The sequence below is a fragment of the Pungitius pungitius genome, chromosome 8, assembly GCF_949316345.1.
Source record: "Pungitius pungitius chromosome 8, fPunPun2.1, whole genome shotgun sequence".
Classification (NCBI taxonomy): domain Eukaryota; kingdom Metazoa; phylum Chordata; class Actinopteri; order Perciformes; family Gasterosteidae; genus Pungitius; species Pungitius pungitius.
In genome coordinates, this window is record NC_084907.1 from 17,180,597 (window position 1) to 17,202,376 (window position 21,780).

Sequence of the window (21,780 nt, forward strand, 5' to 3'; positions counted from 1 at the left end):
ATGGTGGGGGGGGGGGGGGGGGATTAGGTCTGGGAAACAATTCAATTATAATAATCTTTCAATGGAATCATATTATGGAGAAATCATACATATAGAGATATCGTGATACACGTTTAAATTGTCTAAATTGATAATTACAAGCACATTTAACTTTTTTAAGAAAATCTGAATTCATAATATGGCTGCTTATGCCCCAGTATGATTACTACTTTCAAACATGGATCTTATTTAATCAATAATATACAATGAATCACTATCATTGTGCATTTAAGACTCATAAACGTACATGGGGCTATCCATTAAGAAAACCTGATAGAAAAGTTCTTCTTTCTAACTGGCCTATTAAGAGCTACATCTTCTTTTAATGACATCATTGGCTTTTAAACATGAATCTGCAAGCCGAAAATTGACTGCTATATACATATATATATATATATATATATAATTTTCATTGTGTTTCTGAATGTATTGAAACTAATACCTTCTCTACACTTGTAGTTTTTGCCATACAATTGTTTAGAGTCTTCTGGCTTTTATATCCTTAAACAGTAATAGGTAATATCTGTATAGTAATGACTCATTTAAAGGCTTTGTTGGAAAACTTGGAAATATTGCGTGCCAAGTGTTCTGTATGTGAATTTAGATCTTGCATTGTGGAAAAAGATTTACTTGCCCTCGCCGCCAGCATGCCCAATGTAATAATTAACGAGGAGAATTTCATGTGTATCTTTCTCACCTCAGCAAAGCAGTCCTTTATCTGGTGGCTCTATGAGCGATGGGGAGAGTTGGATGTTGTATGACACATACATCAAACAGTTTCTAACTAACACTTATCCCTTATTCAATGGTAACTTGTACATAACGGTGTTGATTCCTCTGTGACGGCTGTATTAACCTTGCTCGCTTTATCAAATGCTCCTTCTACTGTTATCTATTTTCTTCTGATGTATGTTCTCTCATCATCCGCCTAATCCCTGTCTGCTTCTTTATTTATCCTCACTTTACTCCTTTCCTCATTATAGTGTACGTGCCTTTCATCCTTCCCCCTGGTTGTGTCTGTGATCTCGTCCTGCCCTGTTCTTTCCTCACACCCTCACACCCTCCACCTCCTCACTAACTCCTGCTTCTCTCTCCCTCATAGCCAGCGGATGTGGATGCTTGGGTAAGGAAACACTGCCACTGTTGGTGCCTCCTTAAATTTCATTTTTTTTCTACCTTTCTCTCTGTCTCTCTTTCCCTTCTATTCAAATGTCATGTTTTCATTGTTTATTAAAGCGAGGCTGCCAGTGCGCCGCCGCCACCATTCCACACAACAACACTTTGGGAGGTATTCAGCTAGAAAATTACACATCATCTGTGTTGCTAGCAGAGGTGATTTTACACACAAGCGCGGGCGCACACACACACACACACACAGCCCTTAAGCATCAAATAGCCGCTGTATAAAGAAAAAGCCGCTTTAAGTATAGTACAGGGATTTGCCGATATGCTCTTTTGGGATGCGTGTGCCTGTTAAGTTAGGATAAGATTGGATTACAATGAATGTAATGTCAGTCTGTGCGTAACTGTCCGTTGCGTTCCTCCTGTATTCCCCAAACCAGCCAAAGAGCACAGCAGATGAGCAGATCACACAGAGAAGATGGTGTTGCTCCATCTAATCTATATCACACTCACTAATGCACAACTAGGGTATCTATCAACATTACACCCCTAACGCAGCTGTGTGTGTGTGTGTGTGTGTGTGTGTGTGTGTGTGTGTGCGCGCACAATTTCACATGAATCTGTGCCCTTTTGCTGCCTTTCTATGCCTCACCCTCTGCCAGCTTCATTGTGTTGGTGCACTGCATGGTGTTCGTACTGCACTGTTTCACTCATTACGCTTATTCAGATGCGACGTGTGGTCATGAGTGCCCTATTGATAATCCTTTCAATAGAAGATAATTCAACCATCCTGTGCACATGTGGCCTAGCCGTGTGTGCCTTTGGCCCTAGTATGCGATTTGCCCCGTACAGCTGTTGAAGTCCTCCTTTGAGCCGCTGCATACTCTCCACAGCATGACCAAACTTCTGACAGATGCACTGAGATCTAATAGCAATCCGTAGGGGTTCATGTGCATCAGTTCAATCCAGTTGGCTGCCATTCAGTTTAGTAAGTCAATTTAGATACAGTACAGGGTGGGTTTTCTGAACATAGATTTGATATTATGTTTTCATGTATAGAGGCTGCCCCATGTTTTAGTGCAGAGGGCATCACACTGCGACAATGCCAAATGCATCATTATTGCTCTTTGGTATATAAAGATTGGACGGTATGCAAGACATCGAGTAGATTATATGATAAAGAATCATTGGGAGAGTTGTTCTGATACATTTGATCTGAGAGGTATTGTTCTCTGTATCGGCCAGTACTGAACACCTTTCAGGGCATCACTGCGGGCAAACACCTCAACATTTTTCTTGTCTAAAATATTGTTAAAATGCTGAGTTTTTTTTTCTATCTCTGGCTAACGCTACTCTTTCCCCTGGCACATGCCTGAATTAGCACTGTGCACGTGCAACTCACAACACAGGGGAGAAAGAAGCAATTGCATCATCAATTTTGGACTGATGATAGAAGAAGCAAACGTCGTTGAGAGTTAACATGTGCGATACCATGGCGCGAGTGACGCTTTTCCTGTGCAGCGTAAAGCTGATAAACGATGGGATAATGTGATGTCAGGTATTGTGTATGGACTTTAATTTTCACCAGAACACAATCCGGCATTATAGGCCGCATCGTAGGCCGTATCGCAGGCCTTTCCGAGCATCCCAGCAGTCAGTCCCTTACACAGACGTCTTGACAATGCTTGCTGTGTCATCTCTTTAGATTTTGCCTCTGTTATTTTCTTTTTACTGTCCTTGCAATAGCTCCTTATCACTCTTTTTCAGATCGTTTAGATATTGCCTCAAAGTAGCCTTGTTTCAATCCCCTTATATTGTAATGAGTGATGATAATGACACACTGTGAAGCCTCATATCGTTAAAACAAGGTGTCCTCATTGCCTGGCTCATGTGATGTCCTGTAGTGAGTCTTTCCTCAACAAAAAGAATAATTAGTATTTTATTTCAGTCAATTTTCTGAAGCTGGCAACTTGTCTTCACAGTGCATCTCTTCGACGTCTGCCTTCTATCTACCTCTGCTTGCATGCTGCTGCTCCACGGCCCTGACTGTGGGTCTGCCATCTCGCTGCCTGTCAAAGCGTCGTTCAGTGGGCATGTTTAAGCCTTTCGCCTCATCCTAACGCCAGCATCGCCATGTCAGGCCCAGCCTCCGCAGTGTCAGTCGCATTCCATCTGATAGGTTTTGTAAGTTCTGGACTAGCTGTTAAATAGCTGTGTTTTACTGTGTGGTGCAGGTGTGATATTGTTAAAGATGGCCATAAAGCATCACTGATGTTTGATACAACCATAGAGGCGTAGAGTACATATAATCCTTTCTACTGCCGCCTTCTAAAACCTCTGCTAGTAATCTGCTAGTTAGTTTTTTGGTTTCTCTTTGCTACAGAAAATATGTATTCTATTCCCTATGTAGCTTACATTTGGTACATGCCTGCACTGTAATTCTGGTAAGTGGGAGTGCATCTGCTGAAGGTGATTTAGACTTTAAATTGGAGTTGTTATTATTGTGTAAGTGGATTGTGTACAAGTTTTCCTCATATTTCTTCAGTTTGTCGTGCAATGAGAGCGACAGGTTGCATCATTTCTTCTCCCTTTAGCATTAACCTGTGTGGCATACTCATAAGCTAAGAAGCAGATGGGATGTTTTCTGCCATCGCTTTATGTAATTCAAGCCACTCAATAGTTATGTCAAATGTGTCATTACTACCTGTATTGATTTTTCTTTTTCTCCTTTCATTTTACCAGTCAGAACTGTGTTAACACACAAGCTACACAGGTCGTAGTAGTGTAGTAAATTGTCATGTGTCAACGTAAACCTCTACAGTAAACAGCTGTTATTCATAAAAATCAATACAAAATATTCATTTATTCTCTTTCTTCTTTTTTTGTCTTCTACTCTATCTTTTCCTTTCTCAGGAAAAACAGCTGAGCAGGAAAGAAAGGGAACTGGCCAGCATATCCAGCTTCTATAGAGAGCAGCTAGAAATACTGGAGAAAAAGGTTAGAACCACTTCCCATCTTATAAACACATATACCATAAAAGGGAGATAGCCGATGGTCCTAAAAAATGAATGAAAAGTGTGTGCATAAGTGGCAGTGTATTCATAGCCTTCCAAGATGGTTAATCAAATCCTTCTTTTGCTTAAGGAGTTTAGAGAGCACGATGCTACCACTGTTAGCACTCCTTTTGACATGCTTAACAGGAGACCTCACGCACTGGGGAAAAAAAACATCCTCCAGGCTTTCACCAAAAAGAACAGAGACACTCATCAGGAACATCCAAACAAGTCTTAGCGTGACATATTGCTCACCCTCCTTGGGGAGTTTAATCTTGCAAATGTCAAGCCCACATACTGATGTCAAAATGTAAATGATAGAACATTCCAGCCTACAGTTGGCAGTTTGAGAGTCACAACTCACGACTCATGCGAGCTTTCACAGCTTCACATGTACTTTTTTTTGTCATCACCATGTCCTTTAGCCAGAAACCCTATTGTCCTTTATTTATTTATTATTTTTTTCATGGGAAAAAATAAAAGCTGTTTGTCGAGTGCTTTTAAGAAATTACGGACCTTGTTCCTTCCATCCAAACACTAATGTGCTGTTGATATTTTGCTGTAAAAGCCACGCTGTAAAAGCCACGAGTACAGTGGTTTTGATAAATGTTGTTTGGCTTTGCAGACGCAATGTTGGTACTTGTGTGTGAAAAAGTGCAATATGCTTTTTAGGAGTGGACGGAGAGGAGGGAGAGGGAAATTACAGAGAGCAAGTGTAGTAAAGAAAGGAAGTAAACTCAGAATAACACAAATAAACAAGGAAATGTTTTTCTTTGTTAAGGATATATAATTGCTGAAAACAGCAAATTCAAGAAGGTTAGAAGGAGAAAATCTACAGGTAGACACACAAACTCCCTCATCCCTCAATCCCCCTGGCCCCCTCCCGCATCTATCCCCTCACATACACACACAGACACTCTTTTGGACTTGACTCCCCCCTCCATCCCACTCCGCCATCCGGCGTGGCCCATCAGGCAGATGGGGGACCTTATCTAGTCCCTGGCACTCGCCTCCTTTAGGCCTCTGAGGAAACCTTTTACATAGCCAAGTTAAATGGAAGGGCCTCTGCACACCGCGCAGCGAGCAGCACACGCTGCAATGCTCGACAGAGGAGACTGATTGGCAGAAGAGGGGAGGATGCTCTATCTTTCTCCGCCGCGGTCGCTTTTTCTATCGCATTTTTTCACCCCTCACTTGCTCGCAGCTGACCTGCATTCCGATGAGAGAGTGAGAAAGAGGCGGACTCACAGCAATAGATAAAGAGGCTATACGGACTGTGCATTAAACAGTCTATCCTGCGCTGGCGTCCATCTCCCTCCTTCTCTTCCTTCATTTTCCAATCTAGCGCTCCATTCATCCAGGCCTCCTTTCATGCCCCCCTTCCTTTACCCTGCCTATTTCTCTTTTCCCTCACACTCACATTGTACCTGTGGCAAATACCAGTTGAGCTGAAAGAAATGGCCACTTAAATGTTAAATTGTGTTTTGCATTTATGTATATGACCTGTGTCTGTCACAATTTGAAAATAATATGTCTCACTTCTCACATACATTTTGATCCAAGCATTTAGAGAATGCTGCATGTTACTCTGTCCCGGTCTCCCTCGCCACCAATATTGCATGCAAGAATGGGTGACATTGTCTTGTGTTTGAATATCAGCCTGTGCTTTTATTCTTGAAAACCTCCCAGCTTTTTCATACTACCGTGTTGTTTTGGCACGTAAAAGCGCACATGCACAAGCATACACTCATCCTCATGCAATTGATTGCCCTGATATGTTGAAGCAGAGAATTAAGCCAAAGGCAAGAGCAGAGAGATTAGAAGGAGAGTCCACTGGTAATTGGTGTGTGATCTTTCCCAGAATCAACATATTACTCGGGCTTAACAGCAACCTCTTCTAACAGGCTAATAGAGAATGCATGTGTGTACTTGTACCTGTGCAACGCCATACACATCTATACTGGTGTCCAGAATGCTAAAGGGATGAATGACGCTAGCAGACCGTCGACTGTGGATGGCGTTGGAATCCTCCACCGATATGAATGTGCGTGTGTTTATTGTTTGTGTGTATTCTGTCACTTCAGAGGTAATTGTGATCGAGAGGCCGATCCACTGCACCACTCTGCTGTTCCTCTCTTCCACGCAGATACATACACACTGGAGAGTGGGGAAGGAGTCCCAGTATTCCCCCCAGAATGTATAGATGTTGGTATAAATCCAAACATAAAATTCTCCACCCATTCACAAAAAAAAATGCATATTCCAAACCAGCTATACCAGTCATACCAGTACATCCTCAACTTCTCCTCTTTCCCAATCCTTTCTACCCTATTTATTTCTGGATGCCTCCCTAATCTCTTCCCAGTGTACAGGTGGAGTATATGTGTCTCACTGTGGCAACATACCCTCCGTAAACAAGTCTCAGTTTAAAATTCACCCCTCTAATCCCCCCTGCACCCCCGGCCCCCGGTAGACTGCTGCCTCCGAAAGAAAAAAGACAAAATTAATCCACCCTCGTCCAAGCGTAGAGCGTGAAAACCGCCCCTCCCTGAAATTCCTAACATCAGCCCATCTCAGTCCACAGCTGCTGGAGGGTGTTCAGACGAGTGTGCATGGAAGGATCATCTGAACACAAGCATTCATATACAAACACAGATTTAGTCACACACCTGCATGTATGCAAGCTTACACACACCCGCACTAATCCCCGCCATGAGTCTTCCCAACACCCCCAAAACCTTGTTTTCCCCCCTTTGAGGGGTTATCACCCCTCCCTTTCTGCCTCTCCACATTGGGCTTTTGTCCCCATGGGTGCAAAACGACTGGGAAGAGCTCAGAGCATGTGTGCCAGTGATAGTGCTGCCACTTCTCTGGTGTCATGAGAGTTGAGCTTGGGATAATTTCTCTGGGTCTGTTCTGTCAACCAAAAAAACAGGGTTAGCTGTAGTTCAGACAATATATTTATAACTTGCGTGTCCTCATATTCCTTATGTTACTACGTTGTAGGACTAGGACACAAGTAGACAAGATGGTTGTATCGCTGACTTCTGATCTAACATCTCTCCTATAAGGATCAAACCTTTTGAACATGGGAGAAAAAGGGAGTAGCAGTTTATATTTGGTTTCAAGTAGTCCCGGCAATTCTACCACTTAAACATTTGGTTACCAATGTGAATTAAATTACAGGAGAGCTACAGGTCAATAGAGTATGGAGTTGAGCATCCATCACCCAAGGTATGAGTATATATGTAGCTATAAATAAATGTTAATCCAATTTTTATATGGTTTATACATTTTTGTACAAACCATTAAAACTAGCTGGTATTTCAAGATTTGTCGGTTTGTTGTTTCTTTAAAGATTCTTAGTTTCATTTTCCGCTTACTGTGATCCTTCCTTAGAGCCAGAAAAGTGCAAATCCCTCGTTAGCTTCCCCCTTGCTAACATTGCTAAATGTTAGCAAATTTGTTTAACTTTGAGCTCCTGCATGACCCCACCAAACCCATGGCATCATTAGTGAGAAGTTCACTTTACCTTTAAACCTCGTTCTTGTTGCTTTTTTTAAAAATCTTTGCTCCAGCACTGGATGTCCCACAAGGCAAACAGGCTATCAAGTTTCAGCTCATCTGATGCCCACCGAGTTTCAGTGATTAAAACAGGTGTTAATGTTCTGTATGTCTATTTCTGAGTCATTCAGAATTTTGTTGGCAGAATTACGACATCATCTTCCTAAACCAAAGCCACAAAAATGGCCACAAACACGGCAAAGTATGCATGAGCTATGTCTTTGTAAGTTCTTTTACAGAGGCAACTCTTAATTTGGCATATTTCCGGGATGACTTAAATGGAAAGTCCCTGGGCGGATGCTAAAACAGTGCCTATTCCATAATAGACCCATGACTTATACTTTACTGTAAAAAGGTTGAGGAGCAGATTATTACATAAGTAATAGTAACAGATAGGATTAGGGGAAAAGATGGCTGTGACATCACTTGAGTATTTTCCAACACCAGACATTCAGATCAGGAGAAGGATGTCTGCGGATCAGCGTGAAATGATAAGATCTGAAAATGACTCGGGGCGCTGGAAGAGTAGAGGGCATGGCATTGTGGAGGAGGTTTGTGTTTGATCATCTTTTTCCCTGCTCAGTCACTTCAATTATCTTTCTCTCCTCTATCACACCATCTATTGGGAATACGGGGAATAATTAAGTAAAAGCGTGAGTGCTGTGTATATTGGTTTAAAGTGGTGATTATTGTGTGGCAAATGTGTGTGAGAGAGGTGGGGGGGAGGGAGATTGGCTGTTTGGGGCCTTCTAGACGGACCGCACATGTTTAATGAGTTTCGACACAGTGAGGCGGTCGTTCATCTTAGTGAACTGAGAATTTTAAACAAGTTCTCAGTGCGGTGGCAGGAAATACTGCACACTATTTATGTCTTCCTAGTAAGCGCAGTTCTAGGCGCAGACCCCACCTGTGCAGCAATTGCCGTTTAAATGCAACTGTTTTTCTGGGATGAAATAAAACATGGGGTACCAACACGCTATCAGCATTCACATTTGTAAGCAGCTCTTTGCATTCAACGGTCACTATTTTAACGAATGTGACCTTTGGGATGGTGCTTTTGGATTTTTTCTTCTTTGTTGGAGGTAAAATACTAGATAATGCAAGTTGTCAAGCTCTAATTCATGGGACTTAATTCGAAGACTAAGACAATAATGTATTTTTAGTTTTGAAAAATGAAAAGCAACATATGCCTGAGCAGCCCCCTTAATGCTTATAATGTGAAATAAAGTGCAACTTCTTCAGCGCTTTATCATACCAGTGAATAGATTTTCACATCTCTTTCCTTTGTCTTTTTGCCTTATTGCCTCTAGAACCTTGACAACTACAAGCAGACTTCAGAACAGTACAACGAGGCGGCAACTAGAGCAGAGGCCCACATCCGGTAAGTACTGTGAATTACTTTGTAACACCATTTTCTGTGAAAACATTCACTGTACTCACTATACTGTTGCTACTTACTGCCTCAGAAATGTTGTATTTTTACAAGCCTTTCATAGGCTCGAGCAATTGAATGATCGCTGTAAATTACATAGTAGTTTAGCTTGTTTTTTCTATTTTATTCTCTTCGCTAAAACTGCACATTTAAATTTAAGGCAGATGTTGTGTGACAAATTAATACCTCAGCAGAGTGGAGGACAGAGAGAGACACACGGCCGCAGGAAGAAGATCTAGAGAGATCCTCAGTGTGAAGGCTGGTTGTGATGCTAGTAGGCACCATCTGTATCTGCCTGACTGTTCAAACACTGACTTCCACACGCACAGGGGATGAGGCTGAGTGAACCTTTTCTATGATCACTGCTCTTCTCTCAGATAATATTATTGTAGTTTCCTCTTTAGATGAATAACAAGTAAGGCACTTCTGAAATCTATCACTGCACAGTGTTTTAATAAAATAGACATTTTTTGAGTTTTTGTCACGTTGTTTTGTTTTAACATGCAAATAAAGACAAAACAATACGTAGATATTCAGGTAATACTTATTTAGGAATTACTTTCACCTGCTTTGGTGAGGTGGCCTCTCTAAATATACCTATTATCTATTTGCTGGATATTGTGACTCATAATCACTCATATTTCTTGGCACTATAATAGCTGAATAGATAACGCAGATCATGTCTGTCGAGTCTACTCCCTTCTTCATCTATTTTTTGCTCTTTTATTTTTCTAAATTACACAGCAAAAATAACAAATTATACAAAGAAATATACAAGACTATCATTGTCTTGTCACTCTATTCCCTCTACTGCTCAGAGAGACAACTTGGATTGTGTGGAGCCAATTAGTTGGTTTGGAATATGCATTCTCTATGCTGAATTTTATGTTAGGATTTATATCTAAATCTGGTGGTAAACTGGGACTCCCTCCCCACTCTCCAGTGTGTATACTGATATGGACATTATCATCCCAGCCTTTCTTATTATTTTTCCAATGATGCATATATAAATATACACGTTTATATTCTTTTACAAGACATTCATTGTCTTGTAGCCACCGCCTGGTGATCATGGCAATAGATTATGGACAAGTCAGTGTTTTTATGGCCCCATTCTGCTGGTAGGAAAACATGTCACAAGAAGCAGCAGAGTTCCTCTGGGACGGCAGAGTTCATACTTCCCCTGCTGTCAAAAAGCATGTCAGATTCATTTAACACTGAATTGCCGTCACACAGGCACCGATTTCCGCCCTCTTTAACACCCATTCTTACTCTTTTTTATGAGAGAGCAAAGGAGTCACTTTGAATCTAATTTAATCATCATAAAGCCATTCATTTTCCCTTTTCCCGGGTGCATGAGAATGATTATTGTAAAAATGATTAAAGATGGCTCAGTAATTCACATCTATCTTTATTCATGTTATTCTCACATGCTCATTCCTCACCTTTAAGTTCCTATTAACACATACAACCTTTTTGACCCTCGTTCTGATGTCTATCCGTTCAATGAAACAAACCTGTTAAAGTTCCACAGTTAATGTAGGAGCTAGCTATTTCCCTTCTGCTGCCAGCAGTGTATTCAAGTCAAATGACATTCACCAGGAACATAAAAAACACATCAGAAAACGGAGCAATTTCCCTGCTGAACAGTAAGCGTTTCTAATATTGGGGTTAATTAGAAGTTTTGCATTGTTATTTAAATAGCAATACCTGAACGGATACATTTTCATTGGATTATAATGAATGAGTAAATATGTGACTCAGGTCAATAAAGGGTTTGTTGGCTCAAAATTAGTTCTCAACAAACTCAGCAGAATTATTTCCAGTCATTCCCTAACAAAGTGGGAAATGAAAGAAAGTCACCAGTACAGTTCTACTTAACCATATTGCAACCGGCATGGCATCAATCATTTTATATGTAACACTGGCAAACAAAGGAAGGATATAAAACAAAGCCGCCCTAGAAGCCAATGTGTGAGTGGTGTTAGTATGTCAGTGGTGTATTATAGTAGTAGTCAGGCAAGTGCTTTCCTGGAAACAGCAAGAGGAAAAAAGTGGATACTTGGTATTTTTTGCTAGCTTTGCACTAACCTCATTTTTTTTTTTGCACCTGGCCCGCTGATTTTAACGGAATACAATTTAAGGCCCAAATTTTGTCCAGCAGATTACATTAGCAAGGATTTGCTATTGTCCACGGCTGCATGGAACAGGTGAGAGGATCAACTCTGCACGAGTTTGCCAAAAGAAGCACATTTTGTCCTTCCACAATGTGTTGCTCATTATTTTTCCTCGCGCACACAACATTTCTCTCCCCTTTTTCCTTTTTCTATCTCTGCCACACATACAGGCCACTCTGTATTCAGGCAGCCACGTGCTCGTCATGTTCTGTCAGCATTTGGGCAGCGTTTCATTGTGCCGTGGTCACGCTGTCATTTCACACTACACTGACCACTCAGTAATTATTCTATTTACCCGCTGCTCAAGGGAGGGGGAGCCCCGGGGGGACGACACAGTCCAACATGTTATGTAGCGAAAGTATGTCTTCTTCTTCTGTCTTTGTGTTTGTCTCTGTCTCTAGTTTTTGCTTGTCCATCGCTCTCTTATTGTCTAATGTTTTTTTTAAATTATGAGATATCTCACGTCCACTCGTTATTCTTCTGCCCGCTGTTGCAATTTTGTCTCCCTTTATGCATACAACAAAATTTACAAAAGAGTCTGGACTCTATAACCCTCTTACTATGGAAAGGTCATTTAACATCATCATGCATTAATAACTGATCTTACCACCCCCTCCACCATGGAAAGAACAGTGAATTGCTGAAGATAAAAAATACAACAACCATATTCTAAGGTAAGAAATGGAAGAATTATTTTTCCAGATCAGACCCGTTTGTAGCCAATTATTCAGTGGCAAAGTGAGTGAAAGGGCTTTTCAATGAAGGGAGATGCTGTTGACTGATGGTCTTTCTGCAGGAAGTGGTTAAGGTCAGTGGATTCACCATGGCAAAAAGCTAAGATAGACATTGATGTTTATTTGATAGGGACAAATACATAATGCATGAAGTTGTGCAACCATTATTCAATGCAATGTATCACAGCATCAATAGTGGCTGCTAATTCCCAATTTTCGCAGGATCTTTCAGGGACAGTGATTTTCAATAAACTGTACTAGATACCACCATTTTGAAACCATTTTCGTCATTTCCAGTCGTTTATTGACATCTTACTAGTCCCTCTTTGGCTGCTAACACTGTGATCCCAAAGTGCAAAACTCAAAGCTAAAAACTGCCTCTCACACCTGAGGAGGACACTGTTGATTGCAGGAGAAAGGAGGCCTCCTGGGTTATCGCCGTTCTTTTCCTATATTGGACCGGTCACACTCTCTAAAACATTATCCTCGAGTGGGGACATGTTGAGTGGTAAAATGTTATCTAGTGCTTTTTTCCCCTTGTCCGGCCCAACTACATGGGACATTTGGAGAAGTTCATCCATTAGCCCTGCCTTTGAGTAGCAGACTACCCAGATTCCACAAAAATACCTCACCTAAGAGACCCACAACATTGCAGCTTAGCTTACTTTAGAATCTGAAAAAAAAACATTAATCCTCTTTAAAAGAACTTGTTTCCCTCAGAGTGTGAGCAAAGACAGAGCTGAAGTGGACCTCAGGTGGGATGTGAGGATTCAGCATGAAGTAACTGCTGACAGTTTGTGGTTAAAAGCCTTCTTTCATGTGGGTTTGTTATATCTACCTTCTTCTGTGTGTGTGTGTGTGTGTAGCATGTCCAATTAGTGCAACAGACAGCTGACGAACTGTAAGGATCTCTGTGACCCACAAGGTAGTAGACTCCCAGTCATTACAGGAGACAAGACCTGTCTGCACTCGGTGGTCCAGCAAAGATTGTCTATTAAGACAGATGGCTGCAGTCTTCACGCACTGCCTCCGTTACTGCCTCAGTGTACCTCTTTTTTGACTGCCTCTGTACAGTGACACAAAACCCTGCAAAAGAATTACAGACAGTTCCGATTGGGTCTTTGCAGTGACTGTAGGTACACGTGAGAAGACAAGCAAGTTTACAGTTCACATGTTACAACAAGAGAGCAAGTGCAGACAAAACAATCCAAAAGTAGCCGGCAATATGCATGATATTCTGGTGGGTAACTGGTGGTAAGATAACAGCACCTTCTTGTAGAGTAGCACTGAGGAACAACACTGGATGGGCAACATTTGAAAAACTGGAGAACAACTAACCCTCATTTAGTTTGTAGCGCGGTATTGAAAAGCCACCGATTTTAAAGTTGATACAAAAAAGGGACCTTACACAATAAAAGTCACACCATTGAAATTGAACTCGTTGATGATTTCTTATAAAAGGCCATCAATGGAAGGCGATGGCAGCGAGACGCTGCAGAGAGCTCGGCGTCACCCGCAGCTGGAGTGAGTCGTGCAGCCGCACGCCGGCGGATTGAGAAGCTATCAGCGACGCAATGTAACACGCGCGCACACGAGGCCCCTTATCTTGTTCCCTCGTGTCACCTGTTTTAATGAAACACTCGCCTTATCCCCTCCCATCTCGCTCTCCCCATGTTCCCACAAAGTGAGTTTGGTGGGGATCAATCAGCTAGACTAACAGAGAGCGAATTGTCCTCCGAGGCTCCTACCTCGCTCCAACACGTCAGCTGTCAGCGGGTACTGACCGAGGTCTGTTTGCCTTCTGTCCAGGGCCGAACACTTGTCTTAGAGGCGTAGATTTTGTGCCCCTTCTGTCGGATCTGGGGTGTTGACAGTTTTTGAGCGTATGATTTAGTGTGTTAGTGACTATTATGACTCCTCAGACAAACAGGCTTTCTTGTGATTGAGATGCGAGTCTGAAAGTTAGTTTTTTTTTGTCAGTTGAAGCGTAATGTTGTGGTTGTGTTCTTTGTGGTAGTTTCATGAAAGCTGTACAAAGCTTCTCAAGGTACAAGATGCATTCTCTGTAATTCTTTTTGGTCTCATCTCAGCACTCCTCTGTCCCTCTCCATGCAGCAAATATTTTAAATCTCAAAGCACAATGCTACGACTGCTGCTTTAAAGGAACCCAAATCTTTTTCATAATGCATTAATAACTCTTCTTCACCCCCTACCCTTCCTCCACACACACACTCTAACACCAACTTAGAGAGAATAATAAAATGCTACGCCTGTACGATTTTTCCTTTTCTTTTTTATTGCTTTATTCCCTAATGTCACGCTTTGCAGGAACTCAGAACCCGAGCTCTCCTCATGAAAACCGCACACTGCCAAGGTGAGACCAAAAGTAATGAAATACTTTAATAATTTGAACCTAATCTTTCTGCTCCAACTCGTGCACATATTAATGCACACCATCACGGGCGGAAAGCAATTGGAGTGTTGTTTTGCTTCTTCTCACTGCAAAAGTAACCCATCAAACTAGCTGGGGCGGCTAATGTTTTTTCTAATAAGAGCTCACCTTTAATTTCAGTCAAACGAAGCAGTTGGTGAAGATTAGCATAGGCAATTTTCTGCTTCAGATTCCATTATTAAAACACTCCTGGTATCAGGAAGTGTGTCTTGTTGAATAGAGATTTTTTCTTTTATTTCTATTTAAGCTTGAGTTAATACCTCTGGGCTATTGTTGCCGTTATCTCCTCCTCTTAGGGAGGGATTCAGAATGCCGACTAGCTGTCAGAGTGCAGTCAAACACCCGCCAGTCGAATCTTTTTAATCATGTGATTGAAACTCCTGGCAACGGATTGTGAACTGACCAACACAAGAACTCGGCCTTCACTTTCAGTGCAACAAAACAAACTCTTAGTAATCAAGCGCTGACCTTAGAAAATCCTTGTATCATAAGGCAAGTATTTTAATATTAGCTCCAGCGGACACACCTCAAATTAATCTATCCGGGCTTTAATAGGATTGAAACTGTGTTTGTTAACATCATCTATTGAAATATATATATAGACCACGATAATAACAAATATGTGATGTCTTGGCCATACACGTACAAAAAAACTCAACTGTCATCTAGAGCACAGAGCGGTGAAGCAAAGGCAAAAGGCAGATTGTGACGGTTGCTACGGGTTACTGTTTGTCTACGCTTGCGAGCTGTGGGGGTTATTTATCATTTAATAAGTCACTGTCACATCTGTCTCTCTCAGGTTGCATTCACTTTGCTATTCATGAATATTCTCTTTCTGCTGGTGATTTATTTAATCCTGTCGCTCTACCCTTCACTGCACACGTAGACACACACATACACACACTCAGACTAAACAATACACGTACCGATGCAGATGAATTTCTCCCACAGTCTTCCGTGTGTACTGTTAATCACATATGTGTAGTGCATTTAGGAAGCCCGGTTCCACCAAGGTATTGTGTGCACTTGTCAGTGAAGGCAGTGCTTACTGAGCTCATTCCTGTGTGCATGATTCTGTCATCACTCGGAGGGATGGACCGAGGGTCAGCTACACAAAATAAATACACATGTCCGCTCATGTTAAAGAAAGCCATTCCTGTGTGTGTGTGTGTGTGCGCACATGTGAGTGTACATTTCCCAATCCTTCCTGTTACAAGTTCTGTCACAACAGAAGGCAAATTACTACAAGCAACAGAGCACTCAAGGATTACCCTCATGTGGGATTAGCGTTCACTACCTGTGTGTGTGTGTGTGTGTGTGTGTATGGGTGGGCTTTTGTCTACACCAACATGTAGTGTATGTGTTAGTAAGATAAAAAGAAAAGAGAAAGTTTGACTTTGACTCGTAAGCTGCTTTGTCGATTCATAATTCATCTCTCTGCACCTGCTGCACCATGAAGCCTCTTGAAACCGATGTTCTCCAACTGCGACTGAAAAAAAACACATGAACAATCTCAAACATTTTCTTTCATTTTGCTCTTCACAAAATTTGAATGACATCACAAAGGTATTGCTGCTCATAATATGGTGGAGTGGGTAACTATTTTCTTTTGAGGTTTTGAAATTTGTCAATCGCACTAGGAATTATTCATTTATCGTTTGATCAGATCAAATGATTCGCCCCTTCTATTACAGCCACGCCGGATCTGAGCTTGAGGGTTGACCCAGGTTGTTCCTTTTGTATACAAAGAGAAATTTACTCATCTGATGAGCTTGAAAGCTAACAGCATTCAAAGGAGATTCATACTACCCTGTTGAAGAATTTCTATTGAGCAGTTTTATTTAATTAAAAAGGTCTAATGTCATGCTTACTCCCAAGAAAAGTCTTAAGAGCATTAATCTGAAATGATGTCAAAGGGAAAGATAAAACAGAAGAATTACTTCACTTGATGTCAGCTTACATCAAGTGCTCTGTAAACAGAGGACAATACTTATCAATCAGCAATCTTTATTGGTGTTTCTATCAATTCTGAGGAATTCAGAAGTCTAATGGGACAATCGCAGCCAAGAGAGCGAACGGAGACCCTATCAGTTGGCAGTGCTGCGTTGTATCCACATTGACTCCCCTCTCCCCCCTCTGTTTTGTTGTGCAGACCTCGACAGACGGCGTCTGTGTGCAGCGAGCTGCAGGCCAAGGTGCTGCAGTGCTACAGAGAGAATCCACAGCAGACCCTGCACTGCTCCGGCCTGGCCAGACAGTACATGACCTGTGTCCAGCAGGCCAAGAAGGTAGGCCACAGCCGCATGCTGCACCGCGGGCCTGATCTCGTCTTTTGTGTACGTATGAACGCGAAGGGTGAAGGGTTCATTTCACACTCCTATTGTTTTATTATTAACCATTAGCACTTGCTCATTCCCTTTGAGTGACACACCAAAGGACTTGGAATAGCTTCTTTATTTCATTGAGATCTTTTTAACTAGTTTCCCTTTAGAAAAAGAAGGAAAAAAAGGGACTGGAAGATAGCAGGTAATTAGTGAAAAGCGACACTGTGGAACGAAAAGGTGAAGGGACAAATAATCCTTTCACTCCTAACGGAATCAGTTAACTTCTGAGAATTATAATCTGTATGTCAGGTTACTTTGACACTTCGTATACAGAGCTAATCAACGAGACATGCTTATTGAGCGGATTTACAAGTCACCAGGCGTGCACAGTGTTTTGGAACTTTGTGATAGGAAGATTACACCGTTATTAGTGTATTGAAATTAGTTTGGGCATTCAGCCCTTTGTAATGCATTCTGCCTCCTGCAGATATGTTGGCAAATAGTGTTTAGACGCTACGCTTATGTACAAAGTGCTTATTTTACCCAATTTCTCCATCAAATAAACAATAATGACCGGATGCAATTTTCACATCATAATTGCGACAAACCGCACTGACACTGCCCCAGAAAAGAAAAAACAATGAATTTGGCATTTTAACCAGTCGATGGAAGCCAGGCAAAGGTTCACAATAAAAGCAATCTGTCTTTTTAAGACTTGTTCAAACAATCCATTTGCCAGTGGGATGGTGCTCTTTAAGAGTGCATTTGTTTTTTATTGAGCGTGTGTATAAATCAGCTCGTGAGTGTCAAAGTAAAGTGCAGAGCGAACGCAAGTTTTTCTCTCCTGTGATGCACTTGTTTTGCACAGATCCAATCATTGACAAAGTGAGTGTGAACAGAAAGGAAGAGAGAGAGGAAACACAGAAGAGACCGAAAGAGAGTAACGGTCAAGTGAAGAAAAAAAAGAAAGCTTTCGGCCGTATGAAATGCTTTGACGCTGCAACCCTCGTCTGGGAGGGAAAGGGTTGCAGAGCGAGCTCACGCCCTACACGTGCTTCACGGAAGACTTATGGTTTTAGATCCGCCTTAGCGTCACTGCGTTCGACTGACCGAACCTAAAAGTTGTACAATTCTTAGACTTGCCCCCCCCCCCCCCCCCCCTCCGTGGTCGCTGTTTAACTTTGAAAAGAATAATCTTGATCCCAACGAATTTTATGGTGGCGTCCTCTCTGTCTAACCTTTCTTTTTTGGGATAATCCAAGAGAGATGAAATCTCGCTCTTCAAGAGTGAGCTGCAGTACTCCTTTGAAGCTGGTGGGATTTTTTTAGGTTGACCTTTAAGACTTTTGAAGAGGGCTCTATCTCAAGCTCAAACTTCAAGAGGCATATAAATGTTACGGGATTTAGGATGTAGATGTTTTTAAAATGTAGCAGACCTCACACTTGAGTGTCCAATTGATCTGCACATCCAATATACATCCCATATTACATCCTTCTTTCTCTCGCACATCTTGAGTATTATCTACTGTTCCTTGGATCTTTCATGATGTTTCATGATTTCACAGTTGATCCATCCTCCTAAATTAAAGCCTCTGTGTCTTCGCTGCACACTTTGTCACATTATCCAGTGCATTAGCTCTCATGTAGGTTTGGCTCACACCTTTTCTCACAGTCCCACTGCCTCGTCTTAGACGACCCCCCCCCCCCCAGTCTATTTGATGTCAGAACTAAAACCTCTCACTTGTCACAGGAATTTCTTCATAATAGCAGCTCGTAGTTAAAACTCTTTGCTGCCAAACGGTCTGTATCGTTATTACACAATTAGACAGTGTGCGAGATATTGTGCGGACATTATGATGGAGTAACGCCGTGAGCGGGGCGGCCGATGAAACCTGCATTGGACATTAGTAGGCCTTTTAAATACATTTAAGTGCCAATTGTAAGTGACCAATTATTGTGTTATGAGCAGTTATGTGGCCCATGAAGTTTTGCTAACAAGGCTTTTGGGGAGTCTGAAGTGTCCATCAGGAGATTGCGTCGGCAAAAGCACCCCAAAACAGAAAAAGATGGATGCAGAGAGTGTTGAGCTGGGCTGTAGTTTTTCAAACATGGGGAACGGAGTAAGTCGAAAGCTGAACACGGAGGGACAGATGTGAAGAACAAAACACTGTGTGAGGGGAAAGGGACTAATGCATCGTGGTGTTCAAGAAACAATGGGAAGGTAGCAGCAGTGCAACACACAGCTCATTTAAACACGATGAATTGCATGAGATTCATTACATTCTTCAGTTTTCTATATATTTCATTATGAGAAATGACTATTGCAAAATACAATTGACTGTAAAGTAGAGAAGGGAGCCCACGCGTAGAGCTGCCACTGGAGGCTCCCGATCATTCAGCCTAGATGGAAAGAAACAAGTGGGCAGTCCTGAGACCCCGCTGGACACAAATGCAGATGTCCAGTCTGCCGGTCTATAAATGGATGTGACTGAGCCAGCAGCTCCGCAGTGCACTTGGACGGGAGTTTTACTAGCTAAAGTTTCCGAATAGCTGCAGGTAGTAACGGGTCAACAGGGAGCAATATGCACTACACATTTAGAAATGAGAGAGCGCACTGCATCGTATTTCATCCTGAAATACGATGCAGTGCGCTCTCTCACGTTTAGAACATTTTGTGAAGGGTGAGACTGCTTATAAAAGCGGTTTTAGCTTTCACTGGATCAAGTGTTCATTCCAAACCAGCAACAGAAGGTTTGTTGGTCAAATAATCACTATGCATTGGTATCGTTTGGGTTTTTTCCGATACTGGTGCTGAAACAATTTAAAATGCTACCTGAACAATACTTTTTGTTTTTACAGCACAAAAACAACGATTGACAACTTTAAAGAACGTTTTTCTTTTATTACCAAGGCAATATTTTTCTTAAAATTGAACATTATATTAATTGTTTAAAAAATACTGTAAATATAAACACTTTTCTTCAAAGTACAGCTTAAACTTTGTTACTTCATACCATGAACTACACATTAACAAAAATGTACAGTATACCTACAGTGTTTCCCCTCTGTAAGAGGCGGAATTGTATATCTTTTAAAGATGTTGTTGTGGTTACAATGTTGTTTTTAGTGAATGTTTGTTTTTCTTCTAAAGACAAAGTAATGAGTAATCACTACACACATTTGATCGTCTTGGAGGCAGAATTCCACCTGGTGGAACATACAGTATATACCTGGTTCAAATATTTTGTTGCATTAATCTTGGCTACATTAATGGCATAGATTAACGCTTTGACAGCACTAGTTATTTGAGTTTGGGGGAAATTTAATTGTTGATTCATACCCATTGTGGAGGAAATAAACATACATTGAAAGCGATAATGTTAGATTTTTATTCATTGCAGCAGGTGCAACACGGGAGAGGTTCATTAAGCACCAGAGCATATTGTTTTTTAACCACGTAACAGAATGTTTTATTTGTATATTTAGTTAACGCTTTGCTACGTAAAATAAAGACAAAACATGAAGAACAATGCCTTTTCATTTGCGTAAGGAAACAAAGTTTCTGTTTCTGCAGCTCAAGTGCGGCTTAATAACAAGCAACTCGGAAGGAACACCGCTACACCCTAGGTTGGCTGATGGAGAGGGGGCTGGAAAGGGGGCTGATGGGAGATAGTCCGCTGGTGGGAGCATGCTCACCTCTGTGTGCATGCACGTGTCTGCCTACTCTGAAAAATCTCTTTCAAAAGGTTTTGCTGATCGTGTCATTGGAAAATAAACATGTTGACAACCAAATGTACAAAGATAATGTCCGTTTAGTTAATATCAGACTCCTCCTCAGGGATAGAGCTTTTGCACAGTGGCCCAGCGTAGGACACTTATCTGCTACGCTGAAGGACAATTAACATATTTTTGGGATGCACTTGGGAGACTTTGTGTTCCTCCCTCACTAGCTTGGATGAGCTCTGCTTGTAAGAGTTCATGCATATAGGCTCTGCTGTGTCTACTATACATATCTGTTTCTCCTTGTCAGCCTGTCTGTCTGTCAATCAATCTGCCGAGGAAGCCGGCCGCTCCTCGTCTACTCCGCCAGTGTCTTGATCTGAACATCACTCGACTATCTATCTCACTTTTTCTATGTCTACCCGCTTGAAGTCTACCCAACTCACTATCTACAGTGGCACAGCCTTCCTTATATGTCACTCAAAAGTGCTTTTATGTTCTCATGATTCATGCACACACACATTTCTCCACACGGTTTGCCATCTGCCATCCATTAAAACAGTTGCTTCAGGATGTGGCCTTGCACCCCCACGCCCCTTGCCTCCCCCGTCTCCCTCCTGTCTCTGGTTGGGCCATTGTCATGCATATGTCACCTTATAAGTCCAAGTGTGTGTGGTGTGTGTGTTAAGGATGCAGGGTAAATGTCAGCTCACCAAGGCCCTCAGCTTTGTGGGTTTTGTCTGTCTTTGGTTTGCCGTTATCGTATATATTGTCAGTATATGGTCATTGTGATTGACAGGTTGTTCATATTCAGTGTGCGTTAGCGGGAACGCAGTTTGTGAGTTTTCCACCCTTGAACCCCGCTCATCATCTTTCCTCTCGCTTTCATCCTCCTTCGCAGTGAAACAAAACACCCATCCTCAAAGTCACAGTCAAGAACAAACCACCACTTACGAAACGTGTCAGCCCCCCACTACCCGATACTCAAAGGCTCCAGCGCCAACCATTTGTAGAATTCTAGTGTTGTGCCATTTAATGCCATTAGCAGCTGCCAACGGAATTGTAGCAACACTTGCCCATGAATCCCACATACTTGAACCACTTGAACCCGCCGGCCTCCCGAACGCAGTATTCGTCGACGCTGATGTGTGGGCTCTGAGATG

General features: G+C 41.9%; 1 protein-coding gene across 3 annotated transcripts in view; it reads left to right on the forward strand.

The window, feature by feature from the left end:
* The window catches only part of LOC119229762 (MICOS complex subunit mic25a-like), a 42,097-nt gene that overhangs the window by 12,095 nt on the left and 8,222 nt on the right, over window positions 1-21,780 (forward strand). Inside the window, exons 5-8 of one of the 3 annotated variants that reach the window (XM_037490449.2) lie at window positions 1,142-1,162; window positions 4,075-4,158; window positions 9,089-9,159; window positions 16,726-16,861. In XM_037490449.2, coding sequence (XP_037346346.1) covers window positions 1,142-1,162; window positions 4,075-4,158; window positions 9,089-9,159; window positions 16,726-16,861 — 312 coding nt within the window. The remainder of the gene's footprint in view (window positions 1-1,141; window positions 1,163-4,074; window positions 4,159-9,088; window positions 9,160-16,725; window positions 16,862-21,780) is intronic. The other 2 variants (XM_037490450.2, XM_062563872.1) reach the window with 2 other exon arrangements.